General features: G+C 34.9%; 1 protein-coding gene across 1 annotated transcript in view; it reads right to left on the reverse strand.

Annotated features, from left to right (window-relative positions):
• LOC142972919 (uncharacterized) overlaps positions 1-27440 on the reverse strand; it is a 115475-nt gene that overhangs the window by 39733 nt on the left and 48302 nt on the right. Inside the window, exons 2-3 of the mRNA XM_076114369.1 lie at positions 14254-14910; positions 9122-9287 (exon numbers count right to left, since the gene is read on the reverse strand). Coding sequence (XP_075970484.1) covers positions 9122-9287; positions 14254-14434 — 347 coding nt within the window. The 5' untranslated portion in view covers positions 14435-14910. The remainder of the gene's footprint in view (positions 1-9121; positions 9288-14253; positions 14911-27440) is intronic.

The following is a 27440-nucleotide window of genomic DNA, read 5'->3' on the forward strand; positions in this document are numbered from 1 at the left end:
TCGTTGTCACTTATAAGCTATAGTTTTTGTGATCGTTTTTGCCAGGCAGAGCGCAGTTTACCATGGCCGTTAATGAGTTATTATGTAGGTACTTTTTTCTGGGATTTTGTCATAATTAGGTGGGTAATCTGGGGGCACGGAAGTGCCCCCGCAAGTCGAGCAAAAAAAAAGCGGCACGGCCGTAACATCCTTTTCTCGAAGCAATTCGGGCTATTTTTGACACCCCTATAATTTCGTTGTGGATAAAACAAGAAGCCTGGATTTTCAGCAACTAATCAGTCATTGTATAAATACGGTATATTTAAAATTTCAGTCAATTTGAACCAGTAGTTTAAGAATGACAACTAGTTAAAATTTTGAATTTTGTCACTCAATGATTCACTGATTCACTGACTCACTGACTCACCGATCATCAAAAGTCTAAGGTACTTCTAGCAGACTTAGAAGCTTAAAATTTAGAATACAAATAGGGTTTAGTGTCTTAATCATGGGAAAAATCCAATATTTTCTAATTTCGGTCCAGTTTTCTAAATACACCAACTGCAACAATAACTTTGTAATCCCATATAAATGTATAAGATTACAAGGTTACATTTGCAGTTAATGAATTATTATTACTGCAGAAAATAAGATAAATAGGTGTAAATAGGTACATACTATATGAGGCATAACGGGAGGGGGTATAGGGTGGGTAAGGGTGTTTAGCCCATGAAACTGAACAACATTCCCATAGGAAAATATGTTGAATATGAAAAAATATAACGTCTTTCCATACAAATTGGACTTATGTTCGCTCTACAAAAAGAAGTGAGATGCCATCAAAAACATTCTGTAAAAACCTCAAGTCTCGCCGTAAAAAGTTGTGAGATCTGTATAATACCAAGTCGATTAATCTATTTAGTCTCTACTTAAAGGACCTTCTGTCTTAAGTTATTACGTATGTTATTATCATGCCAATTTAAAAAAAATACCTTTAAAACAAATAGATCGACTTGGTCATCGCAAGAAAACACAAATTCGCCATTAACATTTCAGGAGCAGTAACTTCTCGTCGTGCTGTCTAGTGTGATACATACTAATAATCAAATCATGCGATGGCCAGGTCGGTCTATTTGTTTTAGAGGTATTTTTTTTTAAATTGGCATGATAATAACATACGTAATAACTTAAGACAGAAGGTCCTTTAAGTAGAGACTAAATAGATTAATCGACTTGGTATTATACAGATCTCACAACTTTTTACGGCGAGACTTCAGGTTTTTACAGAATGTTTTTGATGGCATTAAACTAATTTACTGCTAAATTAAGCTCGTCACTTTAAATGTTCCTGCCGCTCCCTTCGTTGTCATTTACCTATTTATATTGCGGTGTTTGCACATAATCTCTTGTTATAAATTCAGTCATAACTGAGTGAAGTGGCCACATTTATAGCACATCAAATTTGAATCTGAAGTACACTACTAACTCAGGCACTAAAATCAAATAGGGGAAAGGGTGTAAACCGCAATACTGCGGGCCAAGGATCAAACTCATATATTGGCACATAAATATTTTTAAGCCGATGGTATAAACTGGACATTATTACTAGGAGCTCTTGACTGACATTTTATAGTTTATTGATATTAAACATAATAATATTTTCAGGTATAAAACCTTTATTTATTGATGCAGTGTTGGTTTTACCGTACACCAAATGTACCTGTGTTCGCAACTTCGAAACCTAGAGCTTCCGGTTTATAAACTTCTCGCATTAACAATAATTGTTGATTATAATTAAAACGCATAAATATTGAAATGTTATCTCTAAATTGAAACCAATGATAAAGAGACAGATGATTTTCTTTCAGTGAGATCACAGTCACAGGCCGCTTACCCTGTGCCGAAACGTCAAGTTAACCAAGGCTATGCAAGCATTATTTCCCTAGTGATATTATAAGCACTATAAATTACTTATCCCCTTGAAACTTGTGCGTTTAGTAACAGATTTAGCGACAGATTAATAGATTGTGTTATGTAAGTTTTCGCGGTAGTTGTATGCTAAAATCACTCGGTACGAGCGCTTTACATCGTGTTAGCACGTTAGTTCACTTAGCTGTTTAAATGTATTCTCTACACCTAAGTCTACCGTATTATAAATTGATTGAAAATGTATTTGCGTTTATTTAACAAATGTTTGCAATGTAAAACCTCGAAGACTTAAAGGCAAGAAACAGATTATTCTCCCAGTGGGCAAGTGTTCCGGCATGATGGAAGGGTTACGGTTTCAGTCTTAAATGCTGGCCAATTGCAGATTCGGCACCTAATGATGCCAACAATGCTAACAAGCTTGGCGAGCAAAAATCATTTGTTACCATATGTAAAAATACCTTAATTTCAATTTAAAAAAAGGCTCTGTTAATAAATACCTACTATAAGAAAATCTCGCTATCACTGGATATCTGGATATAATGGAAGGCATGGATAAATTTAATTTACTTGCTTGGTTAATTTGTATTAATGAAATAAGGCGATGAAGTTCTTTTATAAAATAAAAACGATTTCCAATAACAGACGTTTACATACACGTATCTTAAACGGTCCCCTATCATATAGGTACCAGAAGTTATAAAGCCTACTGAAAACCTAACATGGAAACCAATCGAAGGCCTGGCTTAAGCCTTTACGAGTTCCAGTAGTAACTTAAGATAAGGAGAAAAGATAGTACAATGTCGTTGCTAAGTTTTTTGTTAGGAAATTTTCAATAGCGACCGGATATTGGTAACGTGCGCGCTTTACCTTCTGTTACATGATACGTTCCAAAAAACACGGTCAAAACACCCGAAAATACGCCGAAAAATGGGAATATTCTCGATAATAACTTCGTTTTTAATATTCGCTCTTTAGTAGGGGATAATAATAATAGCATGGGTTTTTAATAACAAAAATACGTTTCATAGTAATGGAATATAGAGTGTAGTAGATACAGAGTGGTGAAAAAATCGGTCATGGAGGGGACTACTTACACTATTGAAGATATCTAAATTAATTGAAAGAAAATTTACTTTTATTTTTTTAATTGAACATAACTTTATTCAAACATTTTCTGGCAAGTATCCTCATGACAGGAAAAATCACCACATATCATTTAATTATGCCATATTTTAACTTTTGAAGACTCGCGTAACAATAAGTCACTGAAACTTGATATATTTCACAGGCTTACGTTTCTCAGGAAAAATGGCTCCCATGACGACGAACGATAATAACGATAATCACATACGATATTATTTATGCGATTGGTAAAATATTTTTTTATACGTTTTATATTTGACATGCAGCCTTGAACTGCCTCGTAGTCATTTGCTCACACCTGAAAATTTTCCCGCCCAAGTATACCTAGGAAATGTTCTCCAACGCCCTTTTACATCGTATTTTTGAACTATAACACACCATAATATATTCGGTTGTGCATTAATCGGCCTAGCCGGGTGGTAAAACCGATGTGTAGATAAACCCGATCGGCACAAGCCGAGCAAGGGAATCGAGCCGGTTTTGTTGTTCGAAAAATATTCCCAAATCCAATATGTGTGTTGCAAGACTAACTGATTTCATAATTCCTTGTAGTTATGTAGAACATCTATGATAAAATACGTTAAAAGTTGCGTCATATTTTATAACTAAGCAGCTGCAAACGTGATACATCATCCATTAAACTTTCACATATTATTTAGTAATAACGCTTAAAATACAAAATTGTTACAAAATAAATCATAAGGAAAAATCAGGGAAGAATTCAATAATTCCAACATTGTGCTTAATGTGTTCCTAATATTATAATCTGGAGAGATTTTGATGGGATTCTGTAGGTTATCAATCATGGCATTCATCGCGGCTTACAGAATAACCCCGAGTTGTCATCGTTTCCCCTTCCCCGATTTATTCCCCGTAACGGAATATCTGATTAGCGATGGTACACAAATGGATATGTTATTTTGGAAAATGTGAAAGAGGGTTGGAACACGCTATCTTAACTTCAAACATGTAAAAAGAAGCGAACTAGAAACGTATGTGCAGATATAGTTTTGAAAAACTAATTACTTTATTGTGTATGGTATTAAACAAACTCAATAGTTTTTAGCACCCAATAAAAAAGCCAGTTATTTCCAAAAAAAATGTCTATTGCAGTTTTAAAAGAATTATTTATTGCTTGTTCATTATCATCCTCTTTTGTTTTCAGTTATTTTTTTCTGTAAGGTTTCCTTACGTTATACTGCGATCACGTTGTTCCTTTCTTCGAAAACTACATTGCGGCATCACGCTGATGAAAATCAAACCTTCCAATTCTCGGGAAAGTTATTAATAAAGATTGATATGGCTCTTATGTATATTTTAATTACGAACAATTCCTCACAAAAGAAGGGTTTAAAACGTAAATGCAATGCTTTTTCTTTATTAATATTCTTTGTGGAAAGTAAAACTGGAATATAACACAGAGTTATTGGAATCCTGAATGCATAAATCCACACAGGAACTCGCGGATCAGGTGTAAAATCCGCAGAAGTTTCGTGAAACCCCACATTTAGGCAGAGTATTGCAAAATGAAACGAGCAAACAAAAACTTATATGAAACTCGTGGTTGAGCTACGTATTTCGTAGAATTCCACCGGATGATATTTTGTAGTCTTTAAAGATTACAAAATGTTATTCGATTGTCCAACAGTTCAGTTCTGAGTTTGATGTAATGCTTTCATTTATTTTCTTGAAAGGTTCTCGCATGTACGTGAAAATAGGTTCATATTCAATTAGAAACTTATCTAATAGGCCAATAGTAATTGAGGCGCCTAAACGTTGTTAATAGAGCTACATTTTAAAATCGGTAACATCATTCCTCAAAACATATCCATGTTTGAACACTATGAATAGGTAGTAAAAAAAGTATAAAAAGGGATTAAGTATGTATTAGTAAAATTAAACACATATAAGAAGCGTAAGCGAAGCATCAGAGAAATGGTGTCTTATATTAATACACCGCCTTAATACCTACAACTCGAAGCATATCTCCAAAGTCTACTTACTTAGTAACGCAAACATGAACGTTACGTACAAAATGGGTTCAGCTATAAACCAATACACTACGGCATTTGAACGACAAAAAAACTGTTACGAAAATGACTTAAATCTGTAGCACTTACTGAATAGGTCTGATCTTCTTATGGCCAGGTATTAAGTAATCTTGGTAAAGATCTGTATGTATACAGATGGGTTTGTCGGGTACAGCTGATTTCAATTTCTTATCTACAGTTTTGGATAAACGTTCAATATTTGACTGCCTCCGCGCAGTGGTTTAGGTAGCCACGCTGAAACCATTGCGTCGGGAGGTGGTGGGCTCGATTCCCACACGGAGCAATTATTTGTGCGATCCACAAATAATTGTTTCGAGTCTGGTTATGCTTTGTGTCCGCGGTTTGTATGTTTGGAAAAGTCCCCGCGACACAATAGCAATTCATCGTGCGGGAGTTGTCTTTTTTAAAAGAAAAAAAAATGTTACTTCTTAAGTACCACATTTTCAACCAACAACTGCATTTCTGACCAGCCAGTCACTGCCTAAATAGATTTTTCTCTCACTATTTGTTATTGATTTACTTTAAAAGTTACTAAAAGACATAGAAGTAGCTACAAAAATCTTCACTTCTCAATATAATTTAACAAGCAATAAAGTACTGTAGCGACATAGAATATTATTAACATATTACTAGCACATTCACGTTGAACGGGAACGCACGATGTCATCAGCTTATTGCATCCGTCACACGCAGGCTCGAGCCGGCGCGAGACTCACTTTACCCAACAATTCAATATTACGCGCGTACTACAAATATACAAAGGCAGCAAGCCTAATAGATTTGTGAACGTGAAATGTTAGTACAAATATACGGAATAAACACGTGCGATGTATCACGAAAGGTGATTGTTCATAAATGATTCAAATTGGCTTTGTCCGTAACTGACATGCAATCCAGAAATACACGCTATTATTTATTTTATCGGCTGCTAGCGTCCACTTACGTCGTGGGAGTTGTACGTACAGAAATGTATTCAAGGCGGGTGATATTCGTTTGGTTGAAAAACTGTTTTAGATGAAGTAAATACTGATAACATTGAGGCAGCCTAGGCCTCTTAGTCTGTGAAAAAAATCAGAGTCACACCGAAATATTTAAAATTATATTAAATTTTATTTGAAGAAAATCCTTTACTTGCGCCTGACAAATATCTCTTACCTCCATAAAAATAGCGAGGCTTTTGTCCTATAGTTACATAGCAAGTTTAATAGACTTTATTCAAAGATGAGATTCTACGTGGTTATTTTTATAACACTTCGGGACTCAGCGGTCGATTTGCGTTTTAATTGAAAGGGAATACTCCCCGCTCAGAGCCTATTTAAATTTCGTCCCATTTGGTCCAGTACTTTATCATAAATTGAATTAGAATCAAAGAGTTTGGTTTAAAATGTAAATTACTGCAAGCGGGTCATGACATTGTTTGAGCCAATATTGGGTTCGGGATCGAAATTGACGAAATCGGACACTTATGGAATCACTTCTATGTCCATTCGGACGTATTCGAAGCAGAAAGTTGTTTGGCACGCAGATAGGAAATCATGACCCAATTACGGACGCGAAGTTTTAAAGGGCGGATTTTCAATTGAATTTCGGGTCGGTATTAATGCAATCACGGCTTTAATTAAGCCTGTAAAAAGCGTGAAAAAGAATGCCTGAAAACGGTCACCAATTACTGCAAGTATTGGATGATGACTGTATAAAATTTATGTTCAGTAAACATATAAACTTAAAAATAAAAATCCGTAAACAGAGTTACAACTCACGTATTACATTTGAAGTGAGTTGTTGTTTCCAACACAATTATGTGGTCCTAAACACACGGTTAGATACAGTTATTACGAAGACAATGTCTTATTTAAATTCAGCGCAGAATACAGACATAGGTCCTCCCTCCCTTGTTAACCACCACAGTGCCCGCAGTAATTGTTTTATGGCATGTGGCAATCAAGAACCACGCATATATGCTCTGCAGAGATGGGTATATTACAGGGAGATTGCAGATTACAGGCTTCTAATGATACTACGGACTATTGGGCTTTTGCATACTAACTTAGTGCAGTTGTTTAAATGTAGATAATTTAATAACGTGTTAGGATACAAAAGTGAATCTAGTATTAAAATTCGTGGCTAGAGATGTAGGGATTACTGAAAGTTGAGATTAAAATCAAGCGATTAACAACGGCTATATAATTTACTGAACAAGTTGTCAATTTCGTCGAATCCATAAATTCAATTAATAAATTCAGACCCAAAATATTAAAGTACACGCAAAATTAATAGGAATTGAACGATCAATTGACCCTCATCACCTTTAACACACCTATTTATTAACTGAACGAAAGCCCAAGAGTCATAACGTCTGCGCTCGTAAATCCTTTTGGGTTTGCTAAATCATTATTCAAACCTTTTTACCACAATCCATCTCCACATTTCAAGAACCTTTGTGTGAAGGTGAGAGCGATCTGAATACCCATTAAATATTCGATTCCAATTTCCTAAATAATTGTAATCTATAAAAGTTCACTCGAAATCAAATCAAAACTTTTTTAATAACACAAAAATGTGTACGAATCGCGATTGTGAATCGCAATGTTTCTGGAGAAGTACTTGCATTCTTACGAAAAAGTTACAAAGGTATAAATTATTTTTCAAGACGCGACACTTTTTGAGATAAAAAGGACAAAATTTATCAATTTCTCTCTCGTTATAATATGTTAAGGTTCTCGAGTATTTAATATGTGATTTAGTCCTTACGGCTCTGGCCCGGTATAAATGGGGCCACTCATGTTAATCGATGAGGCGGCAAGTGACGTACCGGCTAATTAATTACTAATATAAACATAGTTAGTCGAGTTACATCGAGTTTAAATTGCGTGTCACACGTAATTTAACAGCATCTTGACTCTTGAGAAACGATGTGAGTAAATGTAATTTAAAAATTTGTATATGAAAATGTTCGAAAGTTTTAGGCTTTTACGTAAAAAAGAGGAAAAAATATGCTATGAAACAGATCGGGCAGAGTTCCAGTAGTCGGTATAAAAACCGAATTATTACTAAGCAAAAGCGTTGAAAAGCTTTTTCTGACCGCATTTAGATTTTACTTAAGGAAACTTAATAAAATAAAATACATAAACAAAATGAAGTTGTGAAGTTAGTGAAAAAACTTCTGCTACATAAAAAAGAATGGTGGCGGTTGCAAAAAACTATTAAAACTTTGTTATTCGTTTGGAGGACGGCCGTCTGTCACTGCGTATTTTATCCAGACACAAGTTTTTTAAGATTGAGACTATCCTTAAAGAAAAACAGCAATACTGGAAAAACGTAATCAGTGAAATCATTGTCACGAGAAAAAAGATTTTTTTTTACAAAATGAAGCAGGGGACCAATATTTCAAGCAAAATAATGTTAATTTAAGTTAACAAACCGACATACCCTTACTACAGCGAAACAGACAAATTCCGTTACGTTTCCAGAAAGTTTGTAAAAATATATTTTTGTTAAAAACTGCAAAGTAGTGAGTAAATAAAGTACGTATTTAGTGCTTACTTGCAGGCTTGCGGCAAGCAAGTGCAGTCAGCGCTCTTGGCACGGCGCCTCGTCGACGACCTTCTTGACTCTTAAGTAGGGTTAAGTTAGCGCTATTATTGTAATCTAGCACGTCGCTCGATCACTACAGATTCTAATGTTATTAACCGCAAAAATGTATCCCAAACGTGCCCAGGTTTACCTGCCTATTTAATTAGCCTATTTAAGAAATATCCTGCTCCTACCATTTCACATACACTGAATACCCAAACTTTCAAAAGATAGTATTCGAAATCAATTATCGAAAGTTTTACTAAAATTTACTAGAAAATTATTTCTTACGGCGTCCGTTAGGGGGCGCTAGGTATTCATACAAAAAATGTCGATAGTTTGGAATCGATAATGGTAGATAGACAATCGCGCAACAGATCTTCGAGTAGTTTTATTCTCGACACTTCACATCACGGACTTAATACTAAGTGTTGACAGTTTCTTACCTTCTACAAGACTGCGGCGCGACGGGCCAGCTGCGTCGGGAGCGCAGCACCAGCGCCACGCGCGGCATGGATCCGTGCACGTTGCTCATCTGAGGAGCCGACGTGCGCTTGCGACTCCAACCGCGACGACTGCTATTTGCGCCCCACAAATGAGACGTGCCGTGTTCTGTATGTAAAGAAAACGTTTTAGTTATTTTCGTTGACTAGCTTTTGGCTTCAACTGCCGTAACAAATGGTTCATTTGTTAAACTATCTCTAGGTCAAATTGTATTCTAATCCATTCAGTTGTTTTATGTGTAAAAGTAACATTCATACACATCCTCACATCCATCCTCAAAAACTTGCACATTTATATGATTGTCAGGGTTTGATTCAGAAACTCAGATCAAAATTATGTGAAACATGTTAGTTCCTGAGCAATATTTAATTTGACCATTTGATTTCACCATGCAGTATTCAGTCTCTAATATATTGTAGCTTAAACGTTGACTTAAAATAAATTATGATGCATATAGACGAGCTATTTACATTAACGATCGTTATAATATGTGTTACGGGAAGTACTTCTAACGCTATGTCATAAAAGCCGGGTTTGAAATGAATATTCAATTTCAAAGTATATGAGAAATGAGAATCAGTGATATGCAACAAAGGAGCATATGCACATTACTATGATAAGTGGTTGAAAACAACTTGTACAGTGTCAGTACGTTCTTTTATGTCTGAACTATGACTTTTACGATGTCTGAACTATTTTAAAACAATCTGACCGCGAACGATATTTGCTAGCTGTAAATAACGACCATTATAGCAAAAGATTAATGTTGACGTTATATATTAAATCTGAGCCACGATAAATTATTATAAATAAAATATTAAGAAATTATGAAGTACAATTTGAAAAGTAACAACAATTAAAATTGATAGGTACTGAATAAGCTGATAAGAAAGCAACAGTCCCCAGTTATCTGAGAGTCTGAAGAATCGACATTTCCCTTTGGATATTTCAACTTCAAGACACCAGTTGTCCCCTCTTTGAACACTGTAAAGATAATATTTAACTGGAAATTTAAACGCTAGGTACTTTATATATCCTTAAGTTGCTATCAACTATATCATTGTGAAACTCTGCAATGGTGTTGTGGGACACTTGTACTAGTTTCTTGTCTAGCGAAGTCCGCTTCGCTCGATATATCGATGACATGTATGGGACATCTGGCCGCCAATATATCCCTAACCTTAACCGTTTGTCGCCTACGGCTATAATCAAGTCAGCTGTTAACACCGTATTGATCTGTGTGCAAAGCTTTTCATAGCTTTTTTGTATGCAAATTAGCCAAGTTCCCACCCTTAAAAGACTTGGTACGGCCAACACGACATAACTTCATAAGAAATTACCATATCGTCACGTCTTTGTTCCCCACGGAATGAGATGTTGTCACAAATATAAACATCAGGTCATATGAGACCTAAGTAAAGGTGCAAAATACGCTTAGTTTTTTTAATTAAAACGGCTGCCCATCGTAGCGTTCTTCTTGCTTGTCATTCAAAACAAAAACATGCAATAAAAAGATCGTACTAGGTACTTATAATTCTGTTCAGGCTATTGCAACGTAGACCCTCTGTCTTCATATTCGTATGCAAGGAGCATATATATATATATAAATTATAAATGCCATCAAAAACATCCTGTAAAAAACCTCAAGTCTCGCAGCGTAAAAAGTGGTGAGATCTATATAATACCAAGTCGATTAATCTGTTTAGTCTCTACTGAAAGGACCTTCTGTCTTAAGTTATTACATAAGTTATTATCATGCCAATATTAAAAATATTTTACGTTTAAAACAAATAAATCGACCTGGCCATCGCATGATTTGATTATTAGTATGTACCACACTGCACAGCACGACGGGCCAGCAACCGAATTCCTCACTAGGGTCCTTCCGAATACAATGATCGAGATGAGTATCTTAAAGAAATTAATGCTCCTGATATTTTAATGGCGAATTTGTGTTTTCATGCGATGACCAAGTCGATTTATGTTTTAAACGTGAAATATTTTTAATATTGGCATGATAATAACTTATGTAATAACTTAAGACAGAAGGTCCTTTCAGTAGAGACTAAACAGATTAATCGACTTGGTATTATATAGATCTCACCACTTTTTACGCTGCGAGACTTGAGGTTTTTTACAGGATGTTTTTGATGGCATCTCACTTCTTTTTGTAAAGCGAACATAAGTCCAATTTGTATGGAAAGACGGTTATTTTTTTCATAATTCAACATATTTTCCTATTGAAATGTTGTTCAGTTTCATAGGCTAAACACCCTTAAGTTATGCCTCATACAGTAGGTACCTATGTACACCTATTATTTTCTATTATACTACAGTAATAAATAATTCATTAACTGCAAATGTAACCTTGTAATCCTATATAAATGTATAAGATTACAAAGTTATTCTTGCAGTTAATGTATTTAGAAAACTGGACTGAAATTAGAAAATATTGAAATTTTCCCATGATTAAGATACTAAATTCTATTTGTATTCTAAATTTGAAGCTCCTAAGTGTGCTAGAAATGCCTTAGACTTTTGATGATCGGTGAGTCAGTGAGTCAGTGAATCAGTGAGTGACAAAATTCAAAACTTTAACAAGTTGTCATTCTTAAAGTACTGGTTCAAATTGACTGAAAATTTCAATATACCGTGTTCATACAATGACTGATAAGTCGCTAAAAATTCAGGCTTCTTGTTTTATCCACAACGAAATTATAGGGGGTCGAAAATGGCCTGAATTGCTTCGAGAAAAGATGGTACGGCCGTGCCGCTTTTTTTTGCTCGACTTGCGGGGGCACTGCCGTGCCCCCAGATAAAACTATATCACTGTATAATGCTAGGAACAACATATCCGAACGTTGCCTGGGCAACGATCAATTAATGATGTCTCAGTATTGCTCACATTTCCGATATCCTGAATCACTGCGTAAGACACAACGAAGGTCTGTGGCAGATATTAATTGGAACGCAACAGATTAGTATCAGCCAACCGAGTGTGTGACTGGATTACTCATTTTCACAAGGAAATAGTAATCTGAGGAAAAGCGAGTGTTTCGATCTTTTAATAAGTATAACAACAATACCTCAATATTACAGAAATAAAACAATATACAGCGTAGATAGAAAAGCGAATATAGGAGACCTATAAAGAGTTCAATAAGAAATTATAGTTTTGACAGGAGTTAAAGTTCCATACCCTTTTATGAAGACCGTGGGAAAATTATAAAAAAAGTTTATTAAAAGAGGACAATAAAAACTATGTTGGACCCAAAAATAAGCCCAGTTGTGGTGCTGCTAAATTATTTCCAATTTTATATAAATCTTGGGTACTTTTTCGTAACACCTGCGCCATTTTCGTGGTACCATATGAGTGTGTCCAAGAAAATGGGTCGTCCTACTTCGGCAAGGGTTATTGTCAAATATTGGCCTGGCGATACAAACTTGGAACAAACATCTGTAATGACTGTAATATTCCTTACGAGAAATGTTTCTATTTGACTTTCTCAAGAAGACGTATGGGACATTTTAGGAATTACTTTCGTACAATTATTTCATTTAAGACTGCGACCACGTCCACAGTCATCCGTACCTAAGTGTTAGTTAATCTAGGCCATATTTGTAATCGTATTAAGTCCAGTGTTACACAAAAAAATGTGATTCGGATTTTTTATATTCCCATTTAGCTGCTGACAGAGCCAGTGGAGACAAAGACTTTTGTCCACGGATGGGTTGAACAATAATTTTAAACTTATATGTACCCACCATGGTAAAAAAATACTTGTTCACTTTCGTATTTGTAGGAGGTACCCACACAAACTGTTAAACCTTTAATTTCACGATGCAACTCTATTATCTAATTTAAAAAGCAAAGAAAAAATTACATTTTAATATTTAAATTATAAAATACCTTCGTCCCACATAAAGTTGTTAGAAAAAGTTTTGTTTTTGTAATCACTGTTTCTCAAACATTGGAACAGGGATGCGCACCAACTTTGCATTCACTATATAAAGTTGAAATTCACTGCAAACGTTACTAGAGAACTGTTTTATCGAACAAATAAAACTGAAGTAGTTGCTTCGTTGATTATCATGATAAAATAAGGGCCATCTTTATAAAATGTATTGTGACATTACTTTTAATGCATGGTGACCATTAATAAAGTTTATCAGAAGGCCATTAATATGTTTCCATATTGAATGATTGATGACGAATAACCAGGGATGGTTTGGAGCTCCGTAACCGAAACATTCGGATATCCGAAAAATTCTTCTATGTAACCGTATTCGATATAAAAGTTATGAATGATTTCGAATAAGATGCAGACTAAATTGATAACCCACTCGTTCATTCACTAATATTTTTCAAACTATCTGAAACTAACGGATAATCCAGAATAATTTCATATCCCTAATCGTATCCGAAAACAATACAATATGACTAATATATCGGTAACCACATTCGAAACTTCGTATCCATAACATCACTAAAATAACATAATTGGAATATAGTAGATATTTCCTCAGTTGCGTAGTAAACGTGTAAAGAGGCGACGAGACGTGAATTAGCTCTACAGTGTCACAATTTAGCACACTTAGCGTTCGCGTACTTACCTACGTTTCTCTGTTACGTGTTAATAGTAAAATACGTGTACAAAGCAAACAGTTCGTGCATTGAAAGCGAAAAGATTTTTGTCGTGCGAAGTATCAAAATAAAATCTACGTGCACATACTACCCAGTGCAAATATAACGTAAAAAAATAATTTATCCAACATATAAGACTAAGCAGAAAGGAAGAAAGGTAAAACAGGGAGACACTCAGTAGCGTTTAAATAAAAAATACGTATTAAATAATTTAACAAATATATTAATAATAAACTACAATAAAGCAAAATAACTACAGATATCAAACATTATATAAAACTACATACTTAAACGACAAATTAAAAAAAATAAAATAACAACTACAAGTTTTAATCACAATAAATATGTTAAAAAAAACTACGGATACTAAAAAGAAAAAAGCAGTAAAACAAGTGGCAATACAACATCAAACTATGGGAAAAGACTTACGAAAATTCAGCGTAGGGTGGGGTCCCTGTTCGGAGCATGCGCGTCGTCCTCGCGCACTCAAGAGTACCTCCTTGCGCGCGGGCCGCTCGGGCACCTCGTCGCGTTCGAAGCTCGAGCCCGCCTCCGCGGAGCACGCGCCGCCGCCCTCCTCCCTACCTTCCTCCACCACACACGCAGACATCACTATTTTTATTAAATAGCTACCGTCACTAATTCACCACCACAGTTTTTAATACACTGACTTGCTTCAAGTTACTTTTTTACACTGCACTCTTTGTTATTACTTTGTTAAAATTAATCACTTTGTATTTGTTTATTAATGTAAGCGTTTAGTTAATGATTGTACTCACAAGGTTTTTAAACTTTCATCACAGTAAAACACTACAAATTATAAGTACATATTACACGTAACAGTTGTAAACGTTGAATGTAGTTTGTTTTTTTTGTTTTTCTTCCAATGACGGTAATAGTTAAACGATTTTCACTCACTCTTTAAGTTACGGACTTGCAATTTATATGTCAAGAGACACTGACAAAAGCAATACGTGAAGGTTAACAAAAATTCATGGGTATATGGGTACTTACGGCAATTTCAGGAGTTTTAAGTAATGCTATCAAAATTTACTGAGTCACTGTTCTATGATTTTGTTGATGAATCTGAAACAAAGAAAAAATATTTTAGAAAGTACAAAAAAGTACCTACTATTAACTAATAATACGGGTAGTTTGTATTATTTTTATTGGTAGTCAATTTATACATTACACGTGATATCGTCACTTGATTTTATGCTATAAACTGTGCAGAAATGTTCCAGTTTAACAGGTTATACGATTTTATTAAGTGTACAGAGAATTCAGGATTAATTTTTCATTCTCTCAGCTCAGGAAATGGCGCTCATTTTTCATAGGTCGTTACAATCCCACTGACTAGCGATATGAAGGAAAATATTACAAAAGCCAGTAGATTGCAAAAATATAAGACTTGATTGTCCGCCCCTACCACATCTGAATAACCAATAACCGAAGATAAGGGCAATATTAGGCACGGACTCGCTTGCATTCAAATACCCAGTGATATTCCAATATTTCGGAATAAATTAAACGTTTCTTTACTTTCCTAGTACCCGTGTATCAAACCAGAAAAGCTTTCAATTACTTAGCAAGTTCGCCAAAACAAGCAATTGGAATAAAAGCACTCGAAATCAATCATCGTTTTATAACAGAAGTAAAGACATCATTTAGACGAGTTCTAAATAACATTCAATCTCACCGAACAATTTAATTTAACATTTTCCCCGATATTTGTGACTTTCATTAACTTCGTTTTTAAGGCCTCGACTCTTCTAATTCTCGACATCAAACAAAATTAGGAGGCGAGTCGTCCGCGGTCAAATAACAATGGCTATCCACAGAATGTTTCATTATTCGCTGGTACAAAGTTATTTGGTCGAGGTGTATCAATATTTTCTCACCTGCCCTAGCTGTCGATCGATCGGTATAGCCTGCGAAGTAAACTTTATTACTTTAACATAATTTTCACTTAGGACCCTCAGACATCATTGCAGTATGAAATTAAGTTATCAGTCTACAATCTAGTATAAACCATGTTTAAAACGATAATTGATAGCAAACTGTTATATATTTTGTTAATTGTAATTCAAATCAAATATCTCGAATAAATCGGGAATTTTCTAATGTATGTGCTGTACAACACTTTAGCAAACAAAATATACCAATGGCATCGTTAAAAAATGTTAGAACAATATTAGGAAATGCGTAAGTACATTCTTATATACCAACATAGTAAGTTGTTTAATAATTCCCTATGTCAGCAGATTTTCCCTAGAGCCAATCTCGGTAGGAAAGCAAAGTGATGCAGACCCCCTAAGGGCACTTTACAATAACGCTCTTCACTTTACGTGCTCGATAAAGAATGACCTCTTATTACGCCTACGTTATCGAGATAACAAAGACATGTGGCCCATATATTGCATTCAAGGCAAATGCATCCATTAAAGGAAACGAAAAGGAATTGCATAGACTTGGCGATAATATTAAAACATTACAAAACTAAATCAATTTTCACACAACGGCGGCAAACTATAGATTATATGGGCTCCTCGAATACCTTTTTTACGTATTCAAGCATTGCCAGTCCCCTTAAAAAAACTTAATCGAATGTCAATCATCATGATAAACTATTGACACTTGATACAACTAAATCGTCCTCCGTCCTATTCCGTTTCCCTGCATATAAAATGACAATGGAATATAGAATTGGGAAAGTGTAATAAATTTGATGTAACCCTTCGTCGATCGTGTCTTTTTTCTTATATTCTTGCCTATAGATCTTAGGGTTTATTGACTTCACTTTGCCGGGTCGTTGACGTCTGCTTCAGTCACTTAATTAGCTGGCATGTCAAGTAGCATGACGTAGACGGTCGTTTGATTGTTTTGACGTACCATATTATAGGGACATATGTACATGTACAAATCAATACGCATTGACCGCTAATATTCTACATTACTTATAAGCATGCAGGTAAAATTAGAGATAGTGATCTTAACAACGCACCTCAAAATTAGAAAATACATATTTCCGACTTCGATAAATATGAACACGTTGAAGTAAAAAAAAATACTTTGTACTCGTATATTGCTTAATGTAACAAAATATTATTTCAAAGTCTATAAACGGACTTTTCAATCGTTGGCAGAACCTTTACAGTTAATTCAGTTAAAAGACTGAATCAGAAAACAAACAACAGATTTTTTTAACATGTAGCGTTTTTACTGAAAAGCATAAAACTTTCCTTCATAACAGCATCGTATTCATTGGCGTAACGAACAGAACCAATTACCGCTAGTCAGTAGCATGTCAAAGAGTAATTGATTTGATGAAACTACATTAGCTAGTTATACCTGCACCTCCCATGTATATTAATTAGGAATGACATATTACATGGTGTCTGTATAATTGATAGTATATTAGCATATGAGGTACTTTGTGAAGTCCGAACATAAAATATGCACGAACTATTTGCGAAACATCAAGCTGCTTCCCCATTAAGTTGCCAATTACTCTCGCCTTCAAATTAGTAATGCCTACATAGGTTTTTGTTTCTGCAATGGTTCTTTTTCATACACGACTTTAGGTCGATTCTCTATTAATAATTCGAACTAGCGAGTATCGAGAGTTTGACATTTAAAATGTACTGGCAAAATAGTTTCTACGACGTCCGCTAGAGGCGCTGATTAGATTTTATCAAATAAAATTTCTCGATAACTTGCCGGTTGTCAGTAGTCGATAGTGGTAGAGAAACGAGCTTCTTATAAACTTAAAGTGATTTATTAATTGTGACCGTATTGATTTCAGGGTATCTAAATCTTTGTGATGTGAGCAATAATATAAAAAGTAACGCGGTCAAAATAAGCCATCGTTTACTTTGCCTACATCTGCGTAGGAAATCTACGTCAATGAGGGGGCACAAGATCAAATCAACACATCATCTAGAACGGATATTGTTTTTCTAGTGAAAGATCTTTCGAGAAATACATACATAATATCACGCCTGGTGTATGTATGAAACACACCCACGTTTCGCCATCAACAATCTTAGTCCTATGTAATATGCAGTGAGCCATATACCGAGCACGTTACAATATGCTTACATCAATTAGAAAAGACAAATGTCGGACCCGGGAATCAAACCCGTGACCTCATAATCAGCAGTCAAAGAGGCATAGAGGTTGTCAATTTCAATTACTAGAAATGTTATTCGAAAATACGCCTATAACTGATTTTCGTTACCTTAGCCTCTTAGATCCATACAATACTGTACAAAGTACTTGAGCGCTGTAATGTAATATTACATGCAACAGGTTACAATATTCCCTTTGGGGCTATTAAGCACATCTGCGGGCTTCTGGATCCGTAATTATAAGGCTCAACTTCCAGAATTGGCGGATACTACTTCAAAATCATTGTTATATCTGTTTTGTTCAAAAAATGTAACAGGAAAAAGTATTGACGACTCTAATATTACAGTCGTTTCTGCCTACTAATTCTTCCTTACTAAAGGATTGCACAGGGTAAAAATATTCTATGTAGATGTTTAGTTTAGTACAACCACACTGTAAAACTTATGGCGATTGAAAAGAGTGGCCGTGAGTTTCTCGCTAGCTCTTCTCATAAGGCTCTACCGCCTTTCCGAGCCAGTGGTAGATTTAGTAACTGTAACGACTATCATAAGTGTCAATATTTGACCTAAATGAATAAATGATTTGATTTTGATTTGATTTTGATTTCTGAGTATATAAAGTATGCCAATTAAGGATATTAACTGTTCATGTACCAATTTAATTTAATTTGGTTAGTACTTTTTGCATACATACACATACATACATTAAACCATCCTCACAAATCACAAACTTTTGCATTCACATTATTAGTACGATATTATATTTTTTTTCGGCTGTCTTGTCTCTTTTACTTAATTTAATGTAAAGTCATTGACATACAATGTATATATGTGCGTCTGTATGTTCATGTTCACAGCCTCTTAAAGGACTCTCAGACGTAATGGGTCGTAAATAATTACGACTAACTAACAGGCGTGGCGGTCAAAAGGTTGTTCAAATTATACCCTCGTGAGTACACTTACCAATCTATTTAGAGTTTGTCTATCGTGTGACGTAGTACGTATTAACTGGGATACAACATTATATTGGAAAAAGCATATTATACGCGATTGCACTTATTGATTTACGAAATAAAGTAAAAAAAAACACATTTTTACAAGAAATTCTGCCTGACCGTCAGTCTTTTACACGTCACGTCTAAACAGCTGTCCCAATTTAAATGGAATTTAGCTGGTCAATAGTCAGTATCCTGAAAAACATATTTTGCTCAAAGTGACTCGGATGTGTAGGTAAAAGTTAGTTTTTTAGTAAAATAACGAGTAAGTACTAAGAATCATCCAATCCATTAGTTACTTGTTAGGTTTCTTATTATAAGGGAAACTATAACTATTGGAGGTCGTTATCACTAGTTCAACGTATTACATATGGGTCGATGAGTCATAACTACTTACGAGTAATTGATGCGCTCTTACTTAACTTTATTAGTGCGCTATCCAACCCCTTGCCAGGCTTCCTACTGCGCGGCGCCAATGTTCTTAATGACAGTAATGGCCAGCTTAAATATACGAAAGAAAGAGAATTTTGGTCTACGTTACTGACTAATACTTTTGTCACTTTTGCACACCAAAATCTCGATTTCTTCGCCTTTTTCTCCATGCCCGATTCTCTACCTTTATGAACTACCGACAATTTTCTAGCTGTCGAATTATTTTATATGATAATCATAGTGTGTCATAGGCACAACTTTTGAAGTACATTTTAAATGTCAAACTCTCTGGACTCGATAGTACCGACTGTACAGAGTAGTGCTAATATTTTCATCACTTCTAATTGAGGTCAGCCTATATAAGGATGAATTTTGACAGCTGTTTTCATACATTTTCTGTAATTTATCTATCGGATAGTAAACCCGACACTTATCTGTAAAATGTGAAACTGATCCTAAAGGGGGTATCTTTCGTTAAAGTCGGACAGCACTTAATAGAGCCATTCAATCAAAGAATAAAAATTATACCTACTATTTACTTGAGTTTTTTTTTCTATTGTGGAATACATGACAGTTAAAAGCTTCCATTACAATAGGTTCTCTTTTAATATAAATTCCTGTGCTACACCATGGGCTAGTTTCTATTGAGCCGTACTGTCCCATTGAATTTCGTTTTACTATCGAAGGCAATATCGAACTGCAGACACAGAACGACAGAACACCAAATAAGTTCAATTGCTAAATAAAATATCTTATGAAATTCAGTCTCTCGTAAAACATAAGCTAACATTGAAAGTCTTTCTCAAAACTACAATAATTTTGGAATATTAAATTCAAATTATTTTTATTCGCAGAAAATATGGTACAAAAGTTGGTTATCAAAAATAATACAGTATCACATATATTAGCCAGTTCCAGTTACAAAGGCTATGGATAAGTGCTAGATAACCAAATAAAATGAAAGAGCTGCCAAAACTCGAGCTGATAGGTCTTATAAAGAAATTTTAATAGCAAAACCGAGCCTAAAATATCTCATACGATTATTTATATGGAGTCGTTGGTTCGTTCGGAGTGAAAAGTGGGCTAAAAATAGACCACCACTTGGTCCGAGGAGGGGCGTATAAGACGGTTAAGTGTTTAAGTCAGTATAGTGGCGTCCAGTTTGTGTGTACCTGTGGAAATTTTAAATTTCTTTAGGTCGCCACGCCGCAGTTATTTGTGTGATCAACAAATCATTGTTCTGGGTCTGGTTGTACCTTGTGTCCGTTGTTTGTTGAAGTCCCCGCGAAACAAGAGCAATTCTTGGTAGGGAGATGCCTAGTAAAAAAAAATGCATTCTTTTTGTATGTATTTCTATGATTGCGAGGCTTTGGTAGTAATGCTAATGATTGTCTGCAGTCAACCTATGCCTTGCCATGGTCTTCTGCGTGAACATTGGTTATATAAACAGTTGAGTTAATATCCTGTCTAACAACTCGCTTCAATTCGTACTGGAAACACATATTTGCGCCATTATAACTTTAATTCTAAATCTTTTAGCAGTTACATTGTTTTATAGATACTCATATCATAAAATTCTAAATTAAAACTATCCTAATAGCGTCTAAGAGTGCTTTTAAAATGAAAAGTGGTCACAAGATTGCACTATTCATATTTCATTATCGTCTTAAATCGTTTTGTTCAGCCTTATATAAAAATCGAAGCAGGTAGATAACCAATAAATCGGCTTCCAAATGAATGGACTGGAAAAATCGCGATAGCGCGGGACTCGGCGCATACCGTGTATCCACATAGAATTAAATTGACCGAAAATGACCGGTACCGGGACATTTCAGAGCAAAATATTGTACATTCAATTGCTTCTTTTGTTTAGCGTTCTTACTACTAAAGCCGATAGCCAAATAACGAAGAGAAAAAATATTGTAATAACATAATTATATTTTTATAGACCACTTTTAAGTTAAGTTTATACGCCGCGAATCTAAAATTGCTAAATTGTTTAGGAGAAATTTAATAATTCTATTACTTTTTTCAGGCGTGATGTCATGGATATGTTACTGTAAAAGCCCGAACTGTGGTAAATCCTAAGATTTTCCAGTAAAACCTAATATTATGGGTCCGGCCATTACGCTCTCATTCCACGACGCCCTCGGCCAGGACGCTCTCGAATAGAAAAAAACTGTTGGTCCACCACGCTCTCGGCCAGCACGCTCTCACTTTTTATATAAACCTTTTTTTAATAGGATGCTGAAGCAAGTACTGTTAAAAACGAAAGTGTTTCTTTAATTTAATTTAATTTTGAATATATTGCTTCTAATTTTATTTTACTTAAAATTAAGACTGTATCCCATCTGGCCCGGTGACTTGGCCCGGCGCCGGGCCACATGGGAAAATAAGTTTTAACTGGCCCGGTGATATGTTTACCGGGCCAGTTGACACAAATCAAGTGCCATCGTCCCCGGTAAGGGAGAAAAGAGGATACGCCTCGTAATTTGTGAAATACTAACTACATGCATCTATGAAAGGGATTGAACTTATAAATCAAACTGCTTCGTATAAAATAATCAGTTTTTATTGTGAATGACGCGATATCAACTTGTGTCATATATCTCAACCTGAAATAGACTTCTTATATAATAAGATAATTTAAATATAATAACAATATGTTTATAATAATCCTAATCAACGAAGACAAAAGTAGATCTTTTGAATTTGAATGTAATAATAACATTTTCAATCATCCATACTTACAAACTTTCGCCTTTATAATAGTAGTAGGATTTTATTACTTACTACACACTCTTAAAACTTCTTTACAATTTTGTTCTAAACTGTACTTACTCAAGTGTCCTACCAAAAAACATAAAAAGTGAGAGCGTCCTGGCCGAGAGCGTGGTGGACCAACAGTTTTTTTCTATTCGAGAGCGTCCTGGCCGAGGGCGTCGTGGAATGAGAGCGTAATGGCCGGACCCAATATTATTACCCTTATTTTTTTTTCTTTTAAATTGCATAAAACGAAAACAAAAATAAGTAAACACATACATGTTTCTATTAGCCGATGTTTTGTTCCGCGAAAACACGTTAAGATATCGAAACCTTAAGTTATCGATACTCCCGCTAATTGGGTAGCGGAGGTCGGGTGGCAGTCACTCCGTGAAAATTCCACCAATCAGAGGCATCATCGGGTTACATTGGAAACTGACTCCGACTAACCCGGGAAATGCTTTGATAAATTTGAACTTGCTACGATTTTTGATACCATGTGTTGTTTGATAGATAACATTCTAAAAAGATAAAAGTTTTTAGATGATATCATGGAAATTAGAATGATGTGTTTGGAAGCTACATAATATGACGCCTGTTAAACCCGAAGTTGAAGGCAGAGATGTGTGAAGAATGCCTGCATCTCGCTACATGTTAGTTCTATGTAGCAGGGAGCGAACCTATGATTATTAAATATACATAATACTAAATATACATTGTAAAATCCGCGATTACTATAAAACTTTATTTACGTATGACTACATTGTAATATAAAATATAAAAAACCAAACGCCGGATTTACGAATCCAGAAATTGAACCAGAGATCTCATGATCAGCATTCGGTTACACTATACTATACTTGCAAGAAAAGTAACACCAAAAACTTACCATCTTATTCATAAAAACATATGTATTAAAGGCTTATAAAGAGTTTTGTTTCTTTCACTCCTTAGCGAAATGAAAAAGAGAAAACATATAGTAGTTTTTTTTATTAAAATAGGTTTATAGTGTGTTTATGAATAAGAGGGTTAGACTATTTCATATTCGTTCGTAGTCCTAACATTGAGTTGGAACGTCACTATTACTCCTTATTACCGACGAAACGTAGTAAGTAAATAAATAACACGGACACGTTGGGGTGAAAACGTCTTATTATCACGCAACAACACATTCGTAATCGAGGGAAAAGCTTTTCTTTCTTTCCGCCCCTATTTTCCTCGCTCAGTCGACTTCATTCAGTAAATACTGGCTATTAGCTAGAAACTTCATATTGAGATGTTTTAATATTACAAAATGTAAATTTTCATTAGTGGTACGTTTAAATAATTTCAATTTATTACATCAACAGAAATACGTACGCACAAAAATAAATATTATATCAGGGTAGCCAGAGATCAAAGAACACAGAAATCTATTGCTGAAAAAAAAATAATGATGACGACGTTACTTCCTACGTTATTGAAACAGTCACAAAAGCAGAAGGCGATTTTACTCATTTAGGTAAATTTTCAAAAAACTGTGATATATTTGCATTAACGAGGTTAAGTATAAAAAGCGTACCACTACTGTACATAGACATTAGTGCATTGGTGCTACGAAACGTGGTCGATTAAACGAGTTCTACGTACTGTCTACAACTTCGTAGCTTCTTCAACAAATTCAATAAATGCCTGAAGTACACTTGTTACCAAAGCTTATTTGAATTTCAGAATGTTCTTTTCTTAACCAGATCTACATATATTTGGAGTACTAGGGCGTAAGAAAATAGAGCAATAGAAAAGAATATTCTACAACCGCTATAATTCTCTTTATTCCGAATGCGGAGACTGTAGACATTTTGTTATTGCCGACCTTTTATAAACCGTATGGACGAAAATAGCGTGTTATAGCTGGCGGAAAGCGGTGAAAATAACTAATAAGGTTACACGTTGCAGGTAGAACTGCATGCGAGGGGTTAAAAGCCGAGAAGGGCACCGACCGTCGCGTCGCGCCGCGCCTCCGTGTTGCCAACTATACGACATTTATAACAATGCACTATTAATTGAATTACATGAGTATTTTTATGCCCACTTCAAGTTGCCTGTACTAATTAGATTACTTCTGTTAGTTGCTCTCGCAACATATAAAAGTAATAAAGTTTTCAACTGAATGGGCGATTAACTCAGTGCAGGTACTCATTTATTTTTTAGACATTATAATTTTTATATTTCATTAATTTATTTTTACGCCAGTACCACTTAACTGGTTCAGTTCGATACCCGACCTACTTTGAACCGAGAAATGAACACTTCCTCTATTATTCAAATTCCGTCCATTTTGGTTTTTAACTTAAAAAAAATAAATGGCAAAATTTTGTTCTAAACCAAGTGCTGTATAAGATTAGGTTTTCTTTTTAAATTGAGGCATTTTCAGTGCGAAAGTAATATCTGCGTGATTTAATAGAGCCACGATTAACTGAATAAATTATACTGGAATTTAAATTAAAGGCTTTGTGATATCGTGTAGCGCATAGTGAAGAATATTGCGCGTCTTGTATAGCTGTAAATGGAAAAAAGAAAATAAGTAGTTTGTAAACTCATAAATATTTGTAAAAGTTGTAGACTACTGAGTTATAAGTTGGAAACATTTCAACATAACTTTTATGAGTACATCGAAATCTACAGAGACTAATACTTCAAACTGTTCGCTTCGGAAAATATGCTTAAATCACCGCCTACAATTTCAAACATTTTGAGCTGTGGAGATTCACGGCTTACAGCCATCGTTATTCGAACAAAAGTTGGAACATGAGTGCGGGGTGTATAAAAACGTTGAGATTTGTGCGAAGTGCCGAAGCGTTTGCAAATTGTTGAAAGTATAACTTGCAAAAGGTAAAGACGAACTAAAATATATATGAAGACAACACATAAGATGAGTTTTTTTTAGTTTCCTTTTTTCAGCTTCGGTTTTTACATTGTCTAATACATATAAGTAATTTACAAAAGCACAGAAAAACTATGGATTCTTCGGTAAATGTCGCAAGCGTATAATAATATATTTATTATCGCAACGTATGAAATATTTGAAGTATTTTTTAACTTTGCAATACAACTCTTATTGCTTTCAGATCCATGTTTGTATTATATCTAGATAGGGACCATGGTCAAAGGTAACGAACGTGAAACGAACCCTGATTTATTTAGTTTGACTCGAACACAAAAAAGACTTAACTAGAGTTAAAGTGTTAATTTAATTTTCTCTAATCTCGTGTCCGGAATTCAGTCTGAGCTCTGCGTTGACTGCCACTCGTAAAAAATAGATTGTTTTGCTTTAATAGGACTTTATCTACAGTTTTATTTGTCGGTTTTCAGCCGACGAGTTTTGTAAATAAACCAAATTTTAACAAATAAAACTACTATAATTAACTTTTGAAAAAGGTGTCAATTTTTACACCTTTTTTCAGATTTATATTTTAATTTTACTAAGCTTTGTAATCAAAATCTCCGATTCTTTTTATAAGATACTTTAATTAAAAGTCTTTAGAAAAAAATATTTCGTAGACGACTCGTTTTGTAGCAAACAATTCTTCTTGGCGCCTCTTTAAACACGGGTTTTATGTGCTGGCAGCAATTTACGAAATCTGTCTTGGTATAAAATTCGGATTTTTATCCCAGTCCCCATGAATAAAAATGACCTCACATGAGCATTATTACAGGGAGTGCGGTCCCCCTCAATTCCACGCAAACGACAGGTCGACAAGAAGGGACATCAAGGAAACAAAGGTAACCCACTTGCCCCCGTCAGTGTGGTGTCAGGTCAAACCTTTTGCTGAGTTTCGGAAAACCTATATACCCTCCTGCCTACATTTGTACTACAAATAGAACATAAGACCGGATAAATTTCAAAAAAATATTTTGCCGCTTTTTAATCTGGTAGTTCCAAAACATTTAGATGGTGACATCTATCGAATATCTAGGTTACTAAATATAGGTAAATGTCAATTGCCGTGTGGTTCCCTTTTTGCGTAATGGCAACAGAAGATGGACGTGTGCCGGTGCGTGCATGCAGGGATAAGTTAATCGATTTGAATCATATTGAAATGTTGGTTCTTATTGGATTTTATGCTATTATTAATAAATTAAGACTATAAAATGATGATGTGCACTGGTAGTTTGATATAATTTTATAAAATATTCAATACACCATGATTTTTTGTTTTATGTCCTTTGCAGAGGACAAATGTAGACAATAAAAGTTTTAGTACTTAGACTTCTGATGTACTTTATACAGTACGTAAGTACATATTTCAACATATTTGTGGCTATTATATGACAATGCCATAGCTTTTTGACCTTGCCAGGGTAAATGCATGGCTGCATCACCGCATTTTTCAGGTTGAAAAGGGTAAACATAAGAGTTATGTCATGCAGCTGCGCAAATATAAGTTGGATTTAGATTATTTCGGATGATGAAGGAAGAGATGACGACTATGAGGAGGACGATGAGTACGAGGAAATAGAGTCTAAGCACAAGAGGGAGAGAGCAAGCCGTCCAAAGGCTGCTGCACATTTACCCGATCATGGAGCAAAACAGTCGCGATGTAGAAGAGTGAATGTCATAAAAAAACACTGTATTTAGCAAAATATGTGCGGATATTTTTGTTTTACGCCAAACAAGAATAGTTTTTTTTCGATTTCCACCAAAAAATAGAGTAGTTTATAGGTATAGGTATTAAGGAAACTTGATTGATCCCTTAATGATGTTCCTAATTAACGACTGATTGGTTATCAAGAATTGTCGAAGATGAGAAAAGTTTATTTTGATAGTTTTGTCTGAATGAAGTTTTCCTTTTGTTTTATTTTTAACTTTGTGAGACGGACATATAATTCTGACTATTAAAACAATGTTTAATTTGTGTTATATTCCTTTCCAAAACCCATTGTTTACCTTAAAACTAGTCTATGTCCTACACAAATCACATAGTAATATAGTCACTTTGTCCTACATAAAGGACATAGTGAAAAACCGATTTTCCCGATGAAGGATTTTTTTAACTATTTTTCCTGTATATCATATCCTATTGTCAACACAATACTAAAATTTCAACGGCATATTCCAAAAAAAGGGACCCTGGTAGGCAGGAGGATACAGGAGTACGTGCTCAACAGTCTCTGTCTAGATACAAACTAGAATATATACTACATACATGTTTATACGAATTGTTAAGTTCTAAAATATTGTGGGAATATCAACATCTATCAGCCACTCACATTTAACTTTTGTTGAAAGTAATCAAAGCAAATGATAGTTACTTCT

This window comes from Anticarsia gemmatalis, chromosome 5 (assembly GCF_050436995.1).
Source record: "Anticarsia gemmatalis isolate Benzon Research Colony breed Stoneville strain chromosome 5, ilAntGemm2 primary, whole genome shotgun sequence".
Classification (NCBI taxonomy): domain Eukaryota; kingdom Metazoa; phylum Arthropoda; class Insecta; order Lepidoptera; family Erebidae; genus Anticarsia; species Anticarsia gemmatalis.